This window comes from Merops nubicus, unplaced genomic scaffold, assembly GCF_000691845.1.
Source record: "Merops nubicus isolate BGI_N331 unplaced genomic scaffold, ASM69184v1 scaffold37928, whole genome shotgun sequence".
Lineage (NCBI taxonomy): Eukaryota > Metazoa > Chordata > Aves > Coraciiformes > Meropidae > Merops > Merops nubicus.
The window spans coordinates 1-19,329 of NW_008628763.1; the positions used below are offsets into that span (position 1 = coordinate 1).

A 19,329-nucleotide genomic window follows, 5' to 3' on the forward strand; every position below is an offset into this window, starting at 1 on the left:
TTACAACCATGAATTCTCTTGTGGTATAAACACCATCTGCTGTTTCTTTAAGGTTTCTTTACAATTTAGAGGTATGTAAGTGGATTTACAAGTCACCTGCAGTGAAGTAGGAACTATCCAGACAGACAGTGTGAATTAAAGCAGTTTGACTTCCCATCTTGCATCCTCATTTTTCTAAACTTTCATTCTGACTTTCGTTCCTACCTCAGCACTGCTCCAAGCCATCCCTACCAGATACCCAGCAGCCAGGCTACACACTAGACTGCCTCTTTTTCCCCTGAGTTGCAGCAGTGAGCATTTTCCAGGATTCCTGAAGACCACATAAACCACATTACAAACAAAGAAAGAAATAAGCAAGAAAATTTCAGTCAGGAACCTTCTGCTTCTCCTCTTCAAAACAACTTTCTTCTCTGGTAAGGTTATTCAAGCCCTTTAGGATATGACTACACAAGGAAAAAAAACACTCTCAACTCCCTTTGAAGAAAATATCTTGCAGGTATTGGAGTATAGTCTGTCCATAAATTGCCTCAGCAGTAAAATGAAAAGTGCTTCACACTTCCAGATGTAAGATGTGCGAAGAGGCTTAATTAGCTAAAGTTTATATACTGCTTTGAAGATGGGAAGACCTCTGAATGAAGTGCTGAGAACAGATAATCAGAATCCATCTTTTCTGGTATAAAAACATAAAAAGCAAATTGATGTTGCACAGAAAGACTATGCCAGAAAAATTGTCCAATCGTAGGATTATTCATAAAAGTTTTACTTGGAGCCTCAGGGATTGTTTAGAAACTGGTATTTCCAAGCTATACCAGTCAGATATGGGATTTCACAACCTATTTTTAACAGGCGACTCAAACAGGACATTAGAGTAAATATTGCTAGAACACTATGACATTTTCTTTAACTTTCAGGGCTTAGAGTTTTGATGTTTAAAATGACGATTTCTAACAACTTCCTCAAAAAGTGATCTTTGTGTCTGTCCAAGTACATAGTAGCCCAGCTAAAAATGCTGTTTCTAAAGCACAGTATGTTCATTAAATAACTCATATCACTAACACTACTGAGGTATTGTATCTAGGAGCAAAACAACAACAAGTGAATCTGAGTGCATGAAAACTCATTTCCAAATTTTAACTAGGAAAATAATTTTGAAGGAAAGAAAGATTAAGCATATTTAAATATCAGGCTGAAATGCATCTCTTGTGGAATTTTGTCCTTGAACAGAACATTTATCGTCTTCATGTCCAAACTCCATAAACTGTTCAAACCCCAAGATGAATGACCCCACTAGTGAAAAATCACAAGTCTCAGGTGAAAAAGTGGAAGGTGCTTTGGTAAACAATGTTCTAATCCCACTGGAGAAAAGTAGCATTGATGAGGCCGTGGGAGGAAAAGAAAAGCGAGTCCTAGGCAGTATGATCGCAAAACCAGGACCAAACCATCAGCTGACGATCAAAAGTAGACATTGGCTTGTATCTGCTGAAAGGAACATGACCTCCTCTGGATGCTTGTTCTTAAAACAAGGGGAAATTGTTATTTATACAAGTCTATGGTGTTAAGCACTACAAATACATAGCAGGTTGTGCTATAAAAAGCTTAGGAATCTGTTTTTCTTTTAGGCTGCTCATGGAAAGAAACTGAACAGGAAGGCAAGGTGTCAGACCAGAGTGAGATTTTCTTTGGAAGCACATAGATCAATAATTCAGCTTGCCTTTCATAGTGGATGACCACATTATGACAAATACGTATCTGAACAGTTATGCACATACACAAATACAAGTATTTAATTTTTAAACACAAAGTGAAGGTTTCAAAACATATCACCAGCAGAGGAAGCAGCCTGAAGCTCCTTGCAAGGGTCAACTGATTTAAAAGAATCTCATAGTGCTGTAACAGCAAATTTCTCTTCAAATCCCCAACAAACTCCTGTGCACATGACTGTTGCAGGACGATGGTTTTCACCCCTGTCTCATATGACTCAAAGCCAAAAGTCCAGAGATACATTTGATGATCAAAAAAAACCTCCACACTGTGCATTTGAAGAGGCAAAACTGACAGCTCTGGAAAACAAACAAACAAAAACCCCCAAAATTAACTGTAGGAATATTACTAAGGGCTACAGTAGTATAATTTCCATCCTAAAAAAGCTTAGTGCAGTTCTGGGAGCAAAGCAGCACAGGAAGGAGTAATTTCCTAATCAAACTTCTAAGACTATCTTATCATAGCTACTCAATGTCCTCTACATGGAAAACTGCCTCCAGTATCTCTTTGGGAAAGGGTGACTGAAATATAGCCATTAAGCAGGACTGAAATTGCCTATTTTCAGCTAACAAATACTCATGTGAAAGCATGGATATTTTAGAACAATAATCCCAGACTGGCATTCTACCGTTTCCACCAACAAACATTTTGGTGTTCCTCCTGATGACAAAAGCCAGCATTTTCAGCAGGTAAACACAGCTACCTCCCACTAGTCACTGAAGCCAAGTAAGTTTAAACAAATCAATTTTAAAAAATGAAGGCAAGATTAGGAAATGTTCCTTTTATTTTTTTCTTTCTCTTTTTCTATTTTTTTTTTTTAAATCAGTTCTTGAAAGTGCTATTTTACAGCCGCAGAAAATGTGACTTTTGCCTGACTTTTGTGTTGGGCCAGATAAACTTGAAGGAAAACAAGGAATATGTAACAGAGAGTGAATCCTCACTTTAATATCCACTATTCCCAAGGGAGGTGAAAAATCAATTACTAAAATGGTAGCATAATCTTTTCATTATTATTTCATGAGCTCAGAGTTAATTGGACAAGTTTAGCATCCTGTGAATGAGTGTATGTCCGTCCTTCTCCAGAATAAATGGTCTATAATTATTTCCATTTCTCTGAAACCAGGATATAGCTCTCATTAGCATTACTCTGAAAGAAGCCTTTTGCTCTTTTGGGGACTTACACAGTCCCCCTTGTTATTGTATCTGAGCACTCCACAACACCTCTCATACACAAGGAAATATTCTTATTTCATCTTGCATATAACAATGCAAATGCCCCACATGCCTACAGTGAAGCTGCATGAGTCCTGATGCCTCCATCACAACCACAGTTTAGCATCTGCCTCTCACCTACTCATGTCTCAGGAGACTCCTTGGACCAAGCAACTCTGCCTTCACCTGAGCCAAGCTGTGAGGTCCAGCATGTTCTCAAAGCCCAGGACAAAGACTGAGTGGTTGCAACCAAGTGAGAAACCTTGGCTTGACCCACCTGGCAGGTCACAATTCTTCAACTCCCCCTTTTCAAAAACAGCATGCTTTAAACCACAGCCATAGCCCTTAGAGGATTTTGTGGAAGCATTTGCAATGCCTAGGAGATTATCAAGGACACCTGGTGCCAAAGGGAGACACCATTATTAGCCAGGTTGTGCCCTGGTTAGCTCATCACCCAACAGAGAGGACATCCATCGTGTGCATGTCTTTTAGAAGGCAAATCTTGCTCTTTAAAATACCAGCCTTGTAGTGTGCATCTGCCCCTCTGGACTCACCACTGACCCCTGTAATTGCTTCCCTGCATCTGAGCACACTTACGTACACACAGAGCAGTTGTTTCAGTAAAGCAGGTGTTTCTGAAGCCAAGGATGTTGCAACACATGGTCTGATGTCTAATTTCCACACTAGAAGGACTTTTTTTCAAAACTAGGAATAATTTTTCTCCCTCCACATCCTTTAAAAGAGATCAGAAATAGGTGCATAACATGACAGTAATACTACATACAAAGGTAAAGATTATTTGCAGTTTCAGCACTCTTCTGTTTATCCTCTCTGGGACCATGCTGGCTCCCCCATTAATCACAATGATGTCACAGAACTCATGCCAAATTCTGCACTGTTGGTCTGATTTGGCTGAGCTGCTGTGCTCATAGTGATTGTGCTTTCTCTCACGATCTTGAAATACTTTTCAGTTGCTCTTTTTCAAGAGGCAGCGCCATACACAAACAGGTTCTGGATGCACAACTAGCTTCCAGCTGCATTAAAACACATCTAGTTTACCCACTTTTAATATTGCAGGGCTTCCCTTTTTCTCATTATACACCAGCCGTCACCTAGAGTACAAGTGTTACCAATAGGGATTTTATGTATTCTAGAACAACAAAGCTAGTGCATTGTACCTCCTAAGTACAAACATCACCCTCAAGGTGCAAAAACAAATGCTCAGAAAGGAGGGAACAGAACTCTTTGTCCAGCTTGCACGCTCATTCTGCACATTTAAGTTAAATAAGGCATGAAACTTTCTTTGACCCAAAAAGTCAAGTCTGTTTTCACCCCTTGATGTTTTACAAATACTTCTTATTTTGCCTAAGTTACAAACACTGTGGGAACAGAGGTATAGCTTGATTGGAATATAAACATCAGGACTGATGTATCTCCTCTCTGAAGTATGCCCAGAGTCTCCCTAAGCAAAGCTCTCTCAAAGCATTATACAAAAGCTAGGTACAGATATAAACATGCTAATTAAAGATCTGAAATAGAACAAAACCAACCTTATGCTAATTGAGAGTTGTAAAGTATGGCAAATATATTAGTTCCTATCCATGTAAAGTAATCATCTCACACCAGTAAGATAATCTTCTGGTGTTAAACATAACTGCACTCATTCCATCTGTAGGAATTAACAGATGGAGCAACTCTTTGGGCTTTACATAACAGTAATTAAACAAATGCTCACAACAGCCACATGATTTCATGCACAAGCCAGGAGGGAAAAAAAAAAAAAAAATTGCTGTGGGGTTGGAAAATTCCAGGTCATGTAGCACAGCACTCCATGAGATCTGTCAGCCTGATGCCTGGGATCAGTGTGCCTCATTCTCCAGGATATCCTCTTTGCTGGGAGCAAGAAAAACCAGAAAATCCATAAACAAAGCAGCAGCCACAGGAACCTTCATCATCTGCTGGAAGAAGTTCTTTGAATGCTTTGTCTGTAAGATGGGAGGCAGCTATCCACACACCTTGCTGTACTAGAAATCAGTCTGGATAAAAAAAATATGGGAAATTCATAGCATTTTGTATGTAGGAGAACTGAGTATCCCCACTGACAGCCCTTGGCACAAGCAGGTGACCTCTCTCATGTCACCTGCTTCACAGCCATGAGCACCAGCAGCTATATTATGGACTGAAGAGGCTGGAAATGGGCATGTGAAATACAAGAGTTACCCATTACTAGAGGCAGGAAAAGAAATCTCCTCACAAGGTAACACCCACCCAGCCACCCATGTGCCTATAAACATATGTGAATCTCTACTCAGATAAAAGGGCAAGAAACAGCAGAATAAGCAAGTGCATCTTAATTGAAGAAGGATGAGTCCATTACAGATGGAAAATTCAGAAAGACAATATTTTCTGTCTTCACATGAGCTCTCTCTCCTGCCCCAAAGTAAGCATCATCATTAGCACCAGCAGACCTCTCTGAAGTGCTGGACACAGGGATGATCAAATTGGGCATCCCAGGAGTTCACCTCTGAAAAACCCTCAGAGCCATGCTGGCCATGGAGCCACCATCCCCATATCCCTCATCTTGCAGAGTTCTGTCCCCTCTCCACCTACCACTCCACCTCTCTGTAAAATACCTTAAATATCTTGGGTGAGAAACACATAGATGACACACAGGCCTTTATCTAGAGTACATGAAATATACACAGAATTCTCCCATCACATCCAACACCAAGGCAAAATCAACACCTGAAAGAATCCATCTGGATCTACTGATTGTCTAATATCCCATCTGCTGTTGTTGAAAATGCCTGCCCCCCAAACTAATGAAGCATTTCACAGCTTTTGGATTATTTTGCTCTTCCAAACAGGATTTGAAAAAAAAAAAAAATATGTGTAAAAATTGGCAGAATGAAACATGCACTGATATAACTCTTCATTTCCCTCCTAGGAAAATGAGTGACTGCAGAATAAAACGACCCAACACAGGTGTTCTGCTGCCACCACATGGTCATGAATAGACCTGGGCAGATATTTAAAATAAAAATGTGCATCCTCAGAATATATCAATTCAGTACCATTCTTACGTATCTCCTTAACTCATCTCCAGCTGGGGTACTTGTTCCACATCCATCAGATGACCAGGTTCCCAGCCTGTGTGGTAGGTCTGCCCTGAAAAGAGATCAGTGTGCACTTCATCACAGTCAGGCCTCAGCTCTGGGGTACAAGTTATTTTCAAAAAGTCTTTTGAAAAATCAGACTTTTCAGCCAACTGAAAACACACACATCAAATGCTCCCAGTGGGCAACTCACTCTGGAGTGACATCTGGAAGGGGGAAGGTGAGATCCATCCCCCAGACCAAGACCTCTAGAGCAGCCCCTGGCATAACTTGCACAAGGTGAGGACAACATCACCACTATTTATTCCAGTGACTCACCAAAAAAACACTTAGAGAGAAAAGATGTAATTCTGCAGATGTAATTTAAAATATCCTTTTGGCATTTTTATTTGTACTAAGAAAAGTGCAAATCCCAGCATTACTTTGGCCAAACTCTGGAAAAAAAAAAAAAAAGGTTCCTCTATGGAAAATATACTCTTGAAAGGTACACTATGCAAAAAACCACTATCTTAATTAGAAATAACAAAATAAAGGCAGCCTATAGACTCCTCTAGATTGTCTACATCAGTTTTGCATGGTATTATAGCCCTTCATATCATAGGTCCACACCCCTAAAAAAATATTATAAACTGTACAAAAAAAAAAAATTGCATTTTCTATCAGCCCCCAATATCTGTGTATTTTCTTTTTAGTGTGCAGAGAAGCAGCAATTTGCTAATCCATTCTTTCACATCTCACCAGTAACTATCTTTTTTTTTTGTATTTTAGAAGTGCCCTTTTTTTTCCCCAACAGCCCTGAAAAAATATCCCAATGATTCATCAACTCTTCTCATTATGAAACTCCATGCAGCTTTGTTTACTGTGAAATTCAGCTCAAAACTTGAAAAATAAATTATGAAGGGCTGCTGTAAAAAGTCAATAGCAACATAGCTATCTCAAAACAAGGAAAATGTGTATCCAACTTTAATTCTGGTTTTGTGGAATGTGAACAAATTTGCGTGACACCTGATTAAAAAGAAAAAAAAAAAACAAACCAAGTTTTGTAAATGAGTGAGGTAAAGTTGCCAGTGGTTTTACATTTGGGTGACAAATATTTTGGTCACAAATATTTCCAACAGTTAGTTCTCTGAGGAGTCACTTACAGTCTTTATTAATGAAGAACTACACTCTCTGTGGTAGCCAAACCTTTGTGCAAGGGATGTGAAAATCACCATCGCTGTGGCCTAGAAGTGACAAAAGGTTCTAATTTCAAAATAGAGAATGAGTCTTAGGATAATTAGGTTCATACTGTAAAACAGGTTATAATTAAAACGTTTATTGTCTCTGTGTAGCACGACAATTTAATGTCCCCATGGTTTACAACAACTTAATAGAACAAAGGAACTGCCTCAGGCTTTCAGTGTGCTGTAGCATCAGTCCTTGTCTGACACCAGTGCAGTGCAGTATGGATTGGTAGGTGGAACGTACTGCTGCCAGTGAAAAAGACTTGATTCCCAGTACAGTATCAGCCTCACAACATGCTTGCCATTTTGTCCCTCAAGGTAATTCACCAACCACAAGTGCAATCATACATCATCCTTTCTCCAATCTGCCTTGGAGGGAGAGATTTTTGAAGCAGGAATACTCAAAAGGCTTTAGGATCCTAAGACAAGCAAGTCATCTGCCTTGGGCTGAGCTGATTGTGGAGTCTGCACGGATCTTCTCATGTAACGTGAAAGGCTGAATTCAACGTTAGCATATGGGATGACTGTTTTCACCTACCATTGATATTACTTCACCAAAGTTCAAGAAAAAGATGGTTACAATAGCAGCCTGTGTTCCAGAAAGCCATTTACAGTAATGCAAATTACTGTAATTTATTTTACTCTAAAACACTTCCATTGACATACGTCAGTGCTTTATTGTGATGGTTTTGACCTCAGTGAAGAACTCGTAGGAATCCTTTGCTCCCTCTCTTCCTATGCCTGAGGCTTTCATCCCGCCAAATGGCAAGTTCAGATCTCTAACAAGCCAGCAGTTGGTCCACACCAATCCAGCCTGTAGTCTTTGTGCCACCCGATGCACACGTCCTACGTTGCTGGACCACACAGTGGCTGCCAAGCCATATTTCACACTGTTGGCTCTTTCGATCACTTCTTCTTCTGTATCAAATGCTACAACACATGTCACAGGACCAAAGATCTCTTCTTGCATGCAACAAGAGTCATCCTTGACTTCGGTAATGACTGTGGGCAACATGAAATAGCCTTTCTGATTGCCAGCTGGGAGAGCCAAGGAATCCACTCCCTCTCCACAGAGGACTCTGGCTCCTTCAGCTTGGGCTTTCTTCACGTAGCTCTTTACCTGGGGAAGCAGCAGGAAAAATATCACTGCTAAAGGGCACCAAATCCTGAGGGTCCACCTCTCCAATCAGAGCACATCAACAGGAGCCTTTGAATATCTCCAACTGGATCACACTGTTTTTACCTCCCTCCTAAAAACAGAAGTCATCCCCTAGCTTTTATTGTTATGTTTCTGTAAAAGCAGGGCTGGGTATTTCTTGCTATAAAACAATCTTTGTCTCTCTCTCTCCCCCCCATAGCCTAGCAGGCAACACTGCTGGCCCTTCTTTCTAAGCATTCTCAAAAGGGTAAGGCCCCTGCTGAAAACACAAGTGGTCCCAGGGCCTCCCTCTCTTCTTCCAGGAACTTGGGCAGCTTGCCACATATTCCATGTCACGGTTCATTCATTTACTCAAAGGGATCAGTAATGTTTTCCTATCTCACAGGCAGGCTTTTTAAATGTTTACATGCCACTAGGACAGCGAAGCCACGAACACTATAGAAAATCTCATCAATAAATAATTAAAGCTGTTTCCGTCGCTGCTACTATCATATGCTACCTTGAACATACAGCACATGCTATTAATCTACTTCTGCTGTTCTAAAACCATTGCTTGGTTTCCCTCCTTATAGAAACACCACAGAGATACCACCAGGATTCTTCCTCTTTTCCTTCTTTTAACTACCTTGGTAGGTTAGACTCAGAAGTCCTTTGTGTAGCCACAGTCCAAGGACCTCGGGAAGTGGGTGTTTCTGCCCTCTACTTCTGGCAACTGGAAGCATGACAAAGGTCTGGCTTTCTCACTCCATGGCTTCTGGTCTGCTTCTTATTTATGCTGGTTGTGTCAGATAGTTTTGGAATGTGAGCATCTGCTCTCCTGAATTCTGTCTGACACCATAAAAATTCATTGCATATAAGCCTCTAAAGCAGACTATGTTTAACTGTGCATCTTCTCAGCTTCCCTCTGCACATACACAATTCCAAATTACTGCAAGCAGCCCTAGGAAACTGTGCCTTGTACTCCCCAGATTTTGCAAAAGAGTCATATAAAAATAAAACTTCTGCCTTGTTAGGCAAATAGGTGATCTCAGAAAACGCAATATTAAAATCCATTAAAAAGTTGTTGAACTCTAAGATTGCTTAATATAAATTCAGGATTTAGACATACATTTTTAATAATTTCACTTCAAATAGGAAAAAAAAAACCAACATTGTTTGTAATTTAAATTGTTTTCACCATGGAGTTGATTTTTCTGGAGTAATCACGCTATCCTAGGCCACAGGCAACAGAAACCTTATTAAACAAGATATGTTATAACAGCTTTGAATCACCATCCCTCAGAGCTAATCTTGGAGAGAACATGGTCCTTTCCATAAACCTCTGAAATCAGCTTTCATAGCCCTCTAAAAGATTACATGATATTATGTAAGTTCCATGTAACATCACCTTTTCTAGATGCTCTTTACTTATTAGTGCTCCCACGTCGACTGTAGGATCTAAGGGGTTCCCAACCTTCCACTTCTTAGCCTCTGCCACAAACCTCTTCAAAAACTCATTGTATATGCCCCTCTGAACAAAGATCCTGGAGGTACAGAGGCAGATCTCACCCTACCAGAACCAACCAAACAAACAAAACAATAATATCATGTTACATTGTACTGTTGATGAACATGATGAAATTGAGTCACATCCCAGAATGACACCTGTGCCCCAGCATCCTAAGGAGTATAAACCATTCACCAATGCTGCAAAGTAGGATTTTTTTCCCAGATTAAAAAGGAAAAGACAAAACAGCAGTAACAGGATTGTACAGTCACTTGTTAATGCAAAAAAGTTTGATTTTTCATTGATTGCATGCTGCCTTTTTCAACATTTTTCACAGAAAATGCAATTGTAAATTCTGAATGATGTCTGTCTTCACTTTGTGATACCAAGCTATTTTTCTGAACATTTACCCTGATTCAGTTTCATGACTTTGATGATCTCTCCTGAAAGTGGTGATGAGAGAGCAGGAACATTGATAGAATTTTGTGGGGATGTTTAATTCCAGCAAATCAGCAAGCTTCCCACTTACTTTGCAAGGTGGGATTTAAAATAACCATTTTCTTAAAGGATAAGTAATCTATCTATTTTGAAAGGGATAATGACATCTTGTAATTTTCTGATGGAGCATACAAGGGAAGAGCTCTTTATTATTTTTGTTCCTCACTTGTGGACTAATGTGTGGGGTATTTTTTACCATATTTTTCTATTTACATTTTGCCCACAACACAGAACGTTAAAACAGACCTTGATAACTTAGGATTTGGACCCAAAGGTACACGCGCATGCGCACACACACTCTGAGGCACGCGTACACCTCTTGTGGCAAACAAGGTTTATACACTAGAGGGGTGGGAGGCACCTGGTTGGCAAAGCTGGACCTGAGGGTGGTGGGGATGCACTGGGTCAAGTCAGCATCATCGAAGATGATGGCTGGGTTTTTGCCCCCCAGCTCCAGCGACAGGCGCTTGCAGTGCGGAGCGCTTTTCTCCGTGATGCGCTGGGCTGTCAGCGTGCTCCCCGTGAACGAGAGCAGCGGCACCTCCGGGTGGCAAACAAGGGCTTCTCCTGCCTTGGAGCCCGACCCAAACACCACGTTCACCACCCCGTGGGGCACTCCTGATGGGAAGAAAGGCACACAGTCATCGGACCTTTTTCCTTGCTCGGCAGGTTTCACTTCACTGTTTTTGTCCCTGAAGTTCTAACATTACCGGTAGCTGTAGTGTGACAAAGGCTGACACCTATGTAGTGGCTGAAACTGATCGGTCAAGCTTGCCTGGTATCCACCATCAGAGATAGAGTTTTCAGTCATTCAGAGAAGGAGTTTTCCTCCCAGTTTTCCTTAACAGTGCACCAAATACAGCCATGACACAGCCACAGAGAGATGGTGCTCACTCTCTTATGCTCTCATAGTTCCTCTGCTGGTGCCACAGACTTAGGACATCCTTTTCATGAGAAGATAGTGGAAAAAACTGAGCAATAGCTAGGATGAGGAGAGAGGGTAGTATGAGGACAGGAAGAACTTTTTGTTCTCCAGTGCAACGTTCAGCTACAGCGATCTTTCCCAAAGTCTTTGAGCATTTTCTAATTTCTGCTACCCAAAAAATGGTGCATAGGCAAGCATGCCCATCCCATTCCTCCTTCCAAGCATGCTGTGGGATTTACCTGCTTTTTCCAAGAGTCTGCACATCATCCAAGCTGTGACAGATGTCATCTCACTTGGTTTGGCAACCACAGTATTTCCACATGCAATGGCAGGAGCTATTTTCCAGGTCAACAAATATAGTGGCAAATTCCAGGGACTGATTAAACCAGCTGCAAAGCAAACCCACAAAAGACAGAAGTTCAGAGACAAACATGATTCTCTAACCTCAAGCAGTTACACACCAATTCAGCTTTATGAAAGGAATTTTGCTATGGCTTTTATTTCCAGACAATTGTAAAACAAATTTACAGCTAGAAATGTTTCTCAGAGGCAGATAATTTTAAAAGATTTGTGCAAATGATCCTAAAAGTGATCCATCAAACTCTCTGAATATGTTTTGCTGCTTCTTCAGGGCAGAATCTTATATTCACAGCAGCTTTTCAGTGTTTTCTAAGAATATTAATGCAAGGTTAGCCATAAAAACTATGTACATCAACTGGTCTGTGGTAACATGCTGTGTTAGCCAACAGCAAGTTAAGCTAAAGTGTTAACTCAGATCACCCACCCTTCCAGTTTTAATACCAAAAAAAGCATGTGTAATATACAGTGCATATTTTTCTGATAAATTTTAGCCTAAATGATGCGTGCCAAAGCATCAGTGTACAAACTGCTGTTTTCAGAAATTGCAATTGCCTTTGGGAATACTTTCACTTTCCATATTTACAGGAAATATTGAAAAACAATCTGTAATTGTTAGGTGTGGTTGCTTACAAAAGCCACAGGATTTCTCACTGCTTCATGGAGGAGATGCAGCGAGTGACTTTGTCTTATAAGACTAATTTTCCAAATGTACTCGTGTTCTCCAGTGATAGCAAAGGCTTTTAAATAGACTTTATTTTTTAAATAATTTTATTTTTTAAATTTTCCAATTTCATTTTTTAAATAATTCAAGTGTGAATGAGGAATATTCATATACATTTAGATACCACATCTAGTGATGGAATCATTACGACCCCATTACACGGCAGCACAGCTCCTTTATTTCTGGAGCATTAGCAGCATCTAGTGGCTAAGTTGAGGAATTCTCCAGCTAAAACAGGTTTAGCCACTCGTATGCACTGCAGTCACAGGCTGACATGTCACGTTGCAAGCTACTACTGCTGCCCTTAAGGCAAGGAGGATCCAGCTCTCCCCCAAGGAGCAGCCTCTCAGTGCTTCTGGACGCCTCACTGAGTCACAGAATAATAGTTACCCGCACAAACACACATACAAAACGGGAGATATTTTGACAGTGAGAGCTACCAAGTTAAACCAGATGCTTTTTTAAGGCACGTAAGCACTCTTTTTACCATGAAGCAGCATAACTGATTTTACATGAAGTTGCTCATGCTTTAGCAGAGTAGTTGCATTTAGCACATGACCCAGAGACAACACATGCTTTTGAAAAATCTTGTTTCTTTGTTGAGCCACTGCTGAGGCAGATACCCTGCCAAGCTTCTCAGTGTTTCAGGAGCACCATACCAACTCCCACAGGTGTCCTGGAGGTGTAATGCACACAGCCCACGGTTGCCATCTCAGTGCACTCTGTTGTGTGATGAAGGATGGACGAGGCAAAGAATCGGAAGTTGTACACGGCCCGAGGGATATCCACTGTTCTAGCAAAGGTAATAGTTTTTCCTGAAACAAAACCAAGCACACTGCTGTCTTATCATGCAGGATCAGCAGAAAGGAGCTCATCTAAACACCACTGTGAACAGTGCTTCAAACTCTTCTCTGAATATGGTGGTTTGCATGTTTTTGGGGAAACGTCTCTTGTCCTGTGCCCAAGTAATCCCCGGCCCGGAGCAATCATAGTAACAGCAGCACCTCTGTTGTATTGCATTACAAACATCTAACAAAGCCAGCAATTGCAAAAAGCAGTAATGTCCCAGGAATCCAAAACCAGCAACTGTTGCAAAGTTCATGGACATTAACTCGAAGTTGCACCAGTAACTCATACTTTACTAAAAATATGGACCATACCCTCCTTTTCATATTCAGCAAGACACTACATTTGAGATCAACAGTTCCAGTTTTTACCCTGATCCTTTGACTCTGCTTGTGCAAATGCTTCTAGGTCATGTTCAATCAGGTCTGCCAATTTGTTCAGTATCTGAGATCTTTCCAAGGGACTTTTTGAGGACCAAATTGGGAAGGCAGCTTTGGCAGCTTTGACAGCAGCTTCCACCTAAAATGGCAAAAGAGGGTTGGTGAGTGTTAATGAAAAGCCTTAGAAAAGACATAAATAAAAATCAGCAGATGAACACATATTTGAAAGGCTAATAATTAAGATCACATTGTTGGGAAGACTTCATCTCTTCACAGTTGTGTATACTGATAGCTTCTCCATTTTCATATTCTCAAGACACCATCTCATAAATCAAGACAGTTTCTTTTCTTGATATTCTATTTCACTGTAATTAATTGGTTTTTTCTACCTTCCAGCAACTTGTGGGCAACTCTCCATGCCTGGAGGAAATGCCAGACCGGTCAGCTGGCACCAGATAGTGCCACTGGCCAAATCTGTGCAGAATCTTGTTTCTCATGGGAGAAGTTCAAGCATCTCCCAGAGCAAATGAAGTCTCAGTCTACACATCCACAGTCCTTGCAAGATGGAACTTCTGCCACACTGGGCAATGATGAAAGTAAGGGGTTGGGGAAGGAACAGACTGTATGCCTTGCTAGCCTTTGACTTCCTCTTTCCTTTTCTCCAACTGGTTGAAGCAAGGACCAAGAATATATTTACATAACAGACACTTAGAGAGAATTAACCTTACCTCATCACAGCTAGAAACCCACTAATGACTTCACATTAAAAAAAAAAAAATTAGCTCCTTTCTAAAACTCTTGGTATTTATTCAGTTCTCTCATCAGGTCCTTAATGAAGTCTACAGATATGAAATATCATTATATGCATTTCATATAGATGCACACCAGTCTTACCAGTATTTTGCCTCAGATACACATAACTCCTGCATGGTCCTTCAGCCTGACCTTTCTGAATAGTGGCAGAACACCAGCACTCTTCTGAAGCAGACTAGTCTTCAAAGCATTGCAATTCACCAGAAGTATCTCTTCTATCAGTCATTTCCTGTAGGCTCTTAAATGAAAGTTACTTGCATCTATGGATTTGTAAGTGGTTCCTTCTTGATTTTTACCAGTCTAAAGATGCTTACCAACATCCTTCCATGTTTTTATTTACTGCCCTGTTTCCTAATTTTTGCTTCTTATGTGTCACTTCTTAATTGCTCCCAATGTCTAACATATGCACCAAGGTTGGCTTTTAGCCAGAGCTGTCTTAGTTGGTCAGCTGTCATTTTTGCTCATAAATTTCTCCAGCTTTGGAAATCCGCCCAAGTCAATAACTAGGTGGATGCTGAGGTAATAATAATCACATAATTCCAACCTCTCCTAAAATTGTCATATTGCTGGTTCCCATGCAGTCACTGATGACTCTTTTCCACAAATTCCACAAAACTGAGTTCCAAATTTGTTCCTTTAGGACATTCCAGTGATGTTTTACCAATGAGAGCATGAAAGTTCAAACAGGTGGAAATCTTTCCTCCCCCATGCACATTAGAATTTATGGTCTCCCTAAAAATACAGGCCAGAGTCATACTGGCACAGAGGCCAGGGTGGGAAATAAACCAACTCTCACAACATCTCATTGATCACTGGCCAAGCTCAGCAACCTAGACTCTACTCTTTCAGCTCCAGTTCAACAACTTACTGCTCAGGTGCTGGCGGCAGCAGGCTGTCAGCCACCAAACAGCTGGAGCAGAGCCAAAGCAGGCCTGGGAAAGAGGAACTGCACCTTCTTGAGCAAGTCAGGTGCAGATGACACACTACCTTGAAAAGGTTCACCCTCTGTGAAACCACACCACCCTTACTAATTTACTTGCTCTTCCACCCTCCTGTCATTAGGTGCCATTGTTGTGCTGCTTCTCATCTGTCCTCTCTTCTGTGGTGGCTTCCACACGGTGCTACATGCTTCAAGAGAGGGTTGGTGTGAAGTTAAGGCTACCTGCATTTTTAACCCTCCAGCAGGTTTAGGAGGAAGATGTTGTATTTTCATAAACAGCAAAGAAAAAAATCAGGAAAGGAAGGAAAGAAGTGGCAATAGATTGGTCTAAAACAAGGCAAAAGGGGAAAAAATGGAGCAAGATTCGTACGGAACAGGTAACGGAGTGTAAAGGTTAAACAACTACTTAGTCTGACTAGCAAAAAGCAGCAAAGAAAGGCGAGCCACAAAGAAAACAGGTCTGAACTTGTGTGTCTGAAACACTTCCTTCTGCTTTCCTCTTCTGCTTAAGACAGACACAGAGAAAGAACACACAATCCAGAGTTATTATAAAAGGCTGACATCAAGGTACAAAAAAACTGCCCTCAGGACATGTTTGCTTTCCCAGGGGATGATACACAGGAACAAGGTTAAGCCTATTTTTTTCAAGCAGATATTTGCCAGGACTGTCTATGGGGATAGAGGGAACCTGTTCAGGTTGCTTTGGTGTTGCTGTTCGGAATTCAAGACATCTAGCTGGGGAACAAATGAACCCCTGATTAAAACAAACAAACAAACCAAAAGCAAACAAACCAAAAACAAACCAAACCAAACCAACAAACAAACAAACAAACAAACAAACAAACAAAAAAAAAAAAAAAAAAAAAACACAAAAAAAAAACCAAGAACAAACACAACCAAACCCTACCATTCAGTGTTCAGTGTTTTGGGCAGAAACTGTCTGAAATGACCAGTGCAGCTGACCTGGTGTTAAATTCCAGTGTCAACAGTAGATTTGCTGTCCACCTATGTTCTGCCTTCTAACCTTTCAATAAAATTAACAAAGAAAACAATTCAACTGGACATTGAGCCTTGCTAAAAAACAGTATTCTGAGTTTTTTGTTTTACCTGGGTCTAGATGCTGATTTTGGTATCTCTAGATACCCCTTAAGTAGTACGATTGCAGTTTTCGCTGCAGCATATTCCATCAGTCCCCAGCGAATGCCAGCTCTGCAGAACCTGACATTCCTGTGTAGTTGTCTAAAGGCCAGAGGAAAGCACTCATCAACTTTACAGATGTTTAAACTGGATTCATGCTGCTGCACACAACTACTAACACAGAAAGCTGAAAGAGAAAAGCCATTGCTCTTCAGCAGATTTGAACTATCTCTCCAGAATGGCCAGCAGTGTACTTTTGTTAGGCTGTCCTGGCATTTTTGCATCTCTCACTTTAATGATTTTGCAAATGAATGACAGGAAGATTTGCGCCTGCACATCAAAGAGAAGTCTTTTCAGGCATAATTAGGGTTGGAATAAGCTTACACAGATGTGTTCTAGAAAACCTAACCTGTTACTCTTTAACCCTTGGTCATCAGCATCTAGCAAATATTTACCCAGTTGAAATTACAGTGCAAAGGTTTCTGCTGAGAGAAGCAAAGAAAAAGATGTCAACAGGGCTGAAATACAAGTGAAGGGAACAGCACGGACAATAGCAATTTGATTTAGTGTGTTGAAAATACTGTACATTCCTTGTCAATATTTTCCAAGCCCTCTGCATTGTCCGAGTTTTTTCAGTCATTTCTCTCTTTGGTAAATCTGAAACACCACGTTGGACACTCACTTGTAGGTCACTTAAAAAGTAGTAACAGTGAAACTGTGGCTCCCCAGATGAATGTCACACTGCCATCCAAACCTGAACACTTACAAGGTATCAGGAAACGTTTGTTCCACTAAAGAGCACAGGACTACAAAGTGTTACATTGATCCAGAGGACAGGCTATGTTATAAGAAAAAGTACACCCATCACAGCCAATTCAATCACCTTCACCTAATATCCAGCTGCTAATACCAAAATCACAGAGGTCTGGAAGCTTTCTGCCATCTTCAGGGAGTCAGCAAGCCAAAATTCTTTTAAATGACAACTGCAAATCATCAATACAAAAAGGGAGAACACAGTTGTATACAGTGCCTCTAAGTTTATTTACAGAAGAGATCAATAAACCCATTTCTCTTATAAATTGCTTATACTTACAGCCAGTTTGAGCGTTATGGTGAACCTATGTACAAGACATCTCCCCACATGAGCTGAAGGTGCTCCACTGAAGTTACCGAAGCTTTCTCTGCTGACTTACTTACACCTGCCTAGGATCCAGCCTGTAACTTTCTAACAGCAAAATGTGAAAAAAAATAACAGTATTTGCTGCCACAGCAGTAAATAACACAGTGTAACAACGCAACCAAGAACCTACTCATTTAAGCATTAGTCTTCAGTGTTTTTCTGTTCTCTCACCCTCTCCCACTCAAAATATTAATGTTATGTGCATTTAACATTTTCATTTCTCTGCACATGTGGATAGTACTCACCTCTTCTTTGCCACTGTCTGGCACCTTGCAATACACATCTCCGGTGGACGGATTATAGGAGTCTATGTAGGAGGAACAAGGAACAAATTTACCACCTATAAAATTTTCCAGCACTAAGAGAGCCTTCGAGTGAGCCATCGTTAGCTGTTTGCTTCACCTATGATTCTTTTTACGAGGCACCAGTTTAAATTAGTAGCACTGCATGTATTTGCACAGCGAGTCTGAACTCCTCCCCTCTCTGTCTTCCCTGCACTGCTCGCTCACGAGTGGGAACAAACTCTGGCAACAACAGCAGGAAAAAAAAGAAACAGGGAAAAATGTTACTATTTCTGTGACACTTGGTTCGCTTTGTAGGATTTGAAGCAGGGAGGCAGCTGTTCTAAAACAGCTCCTCCCCATCTATAGGAAATAAAGTACTGAAGAAGGGGAGAAGAGTGGTTTGTCAGGGAAATTTCTCCCTATACTAAGTTTTCCAGCTACAATCCGAAGACATTTTGCAACAACTATACAAAATAATTCCAGACCCAAACACCTAAATGTGTGAGCTGGCACTGGCAGGATGCAGGAACCACAAAATCACGGTTGAAATGTGACGAGTGAATTTACTCTCGTTGCCTCACACACCAGGGGACCTCTGCAGCAGCAGCACCCAGGTGGAGGCACACAAGCAGGGATGCAGGTACTGCAGAGCTCTGCCCTTGCTATAGAGAGCAAAAGCAAGAACATGCTGCGATATCCCTGTGCATCAGGGATTCTTGCAGGGATGGTTTTCCACTGGTCTGTGATCTTTCCAACAGCAGGGCAGGAATCTCAAGCATGCTCGGTAATGTGCCTCCGTGTCCCTCACAGACGTATGTTATCCAAACCCAGACATTCTGCTTGTCAAGTACGCTAAGCTGAGCAATAATTAGTATGTGTTTTTTGACACCCTAGCTGCAACTCGCTTGAGCGTGTTTACAACCCTCACTCATCATCTTCAGATATTTTCCCACACCTAGCCAGGGACCTGCTCCTTAGTCTGTAGACACATAAAGAAGACATTGGACTAATGTGTCTGCGGTTCATATTCACTGCCTTGCCATCATCAGTACTTTTTCTTGTAACCCCCAAAACAACTCTTCTGCCAAAACAAAAGATTCTAAACATAAGTAACTATCTTTTTTCCACCAATACCCCCAAATATCAAACAATACAAGCAGTTGAGTGGCCCTGCAATTCAAACCAGTTGAGAAGCACAATCCTACCCGGTACACTCTTTTGTATGTTGCCAGAAATCCAAAAAAAAGGGGCAAGACACAAGCTTTCATGCCTTCCCTTCCACAAAATA

At 41.0% G+C, this 19,329-nt stretch overlaps 1 protein-coding gene across 3 annotated transcripts; it reads right to left on the reverse strand.

Moving 5' to 3' along the window:
* Nucleotides 1–7,979: 7,979 nt before the first annotated feature.
* ALDH8A1 (aldehyde dehydrogenase 8 family, member A1) lies at nucleotides 7,980–18,179 on the reverse strand. Of its 3 annotated transcripts, XM_008946728.1 has the most exons (7): nucleotides 18,003–18,179; nucleotides 13,679–13,826; nucleotides 13,121–13,276; nucleotides 11,620–11,769; nucleotides 10,817–11,073; nucleotides 9,859–10,020; nucleotides 7,980–8,432 (listed from the first exon to the last, which is right to left on the reverse strand). In XM_008946728.1, the coding sequence occupies exons 1-7, from the start codon at nucleotides 18,138–18,140 to the stop codon at nucleotides 7,980–7,982; spliced, it is 1,464 nt and encodes a 487-aa protein (XP_008944976.1). In that variant the 5' UTR covers nucleotides 18,141–18,179. The 3 variants fall into 3 exon arrangements, with proteins under 3 accessions (XP_008944976.1, XP_008944978.1, XP_008944977.1); XM_008946730.1 differs by lacking the exon at nucleotides 9,859–10,020; XM_008946729.1 differs by lacking the exon at nucleotides 11,620–11,769 and having other exon boundaries at nucleotides 18,003–18,147.
* Between the last annotated feature and the right edge of the window lie 1,150 nt (nucleotides 18,180–19,329).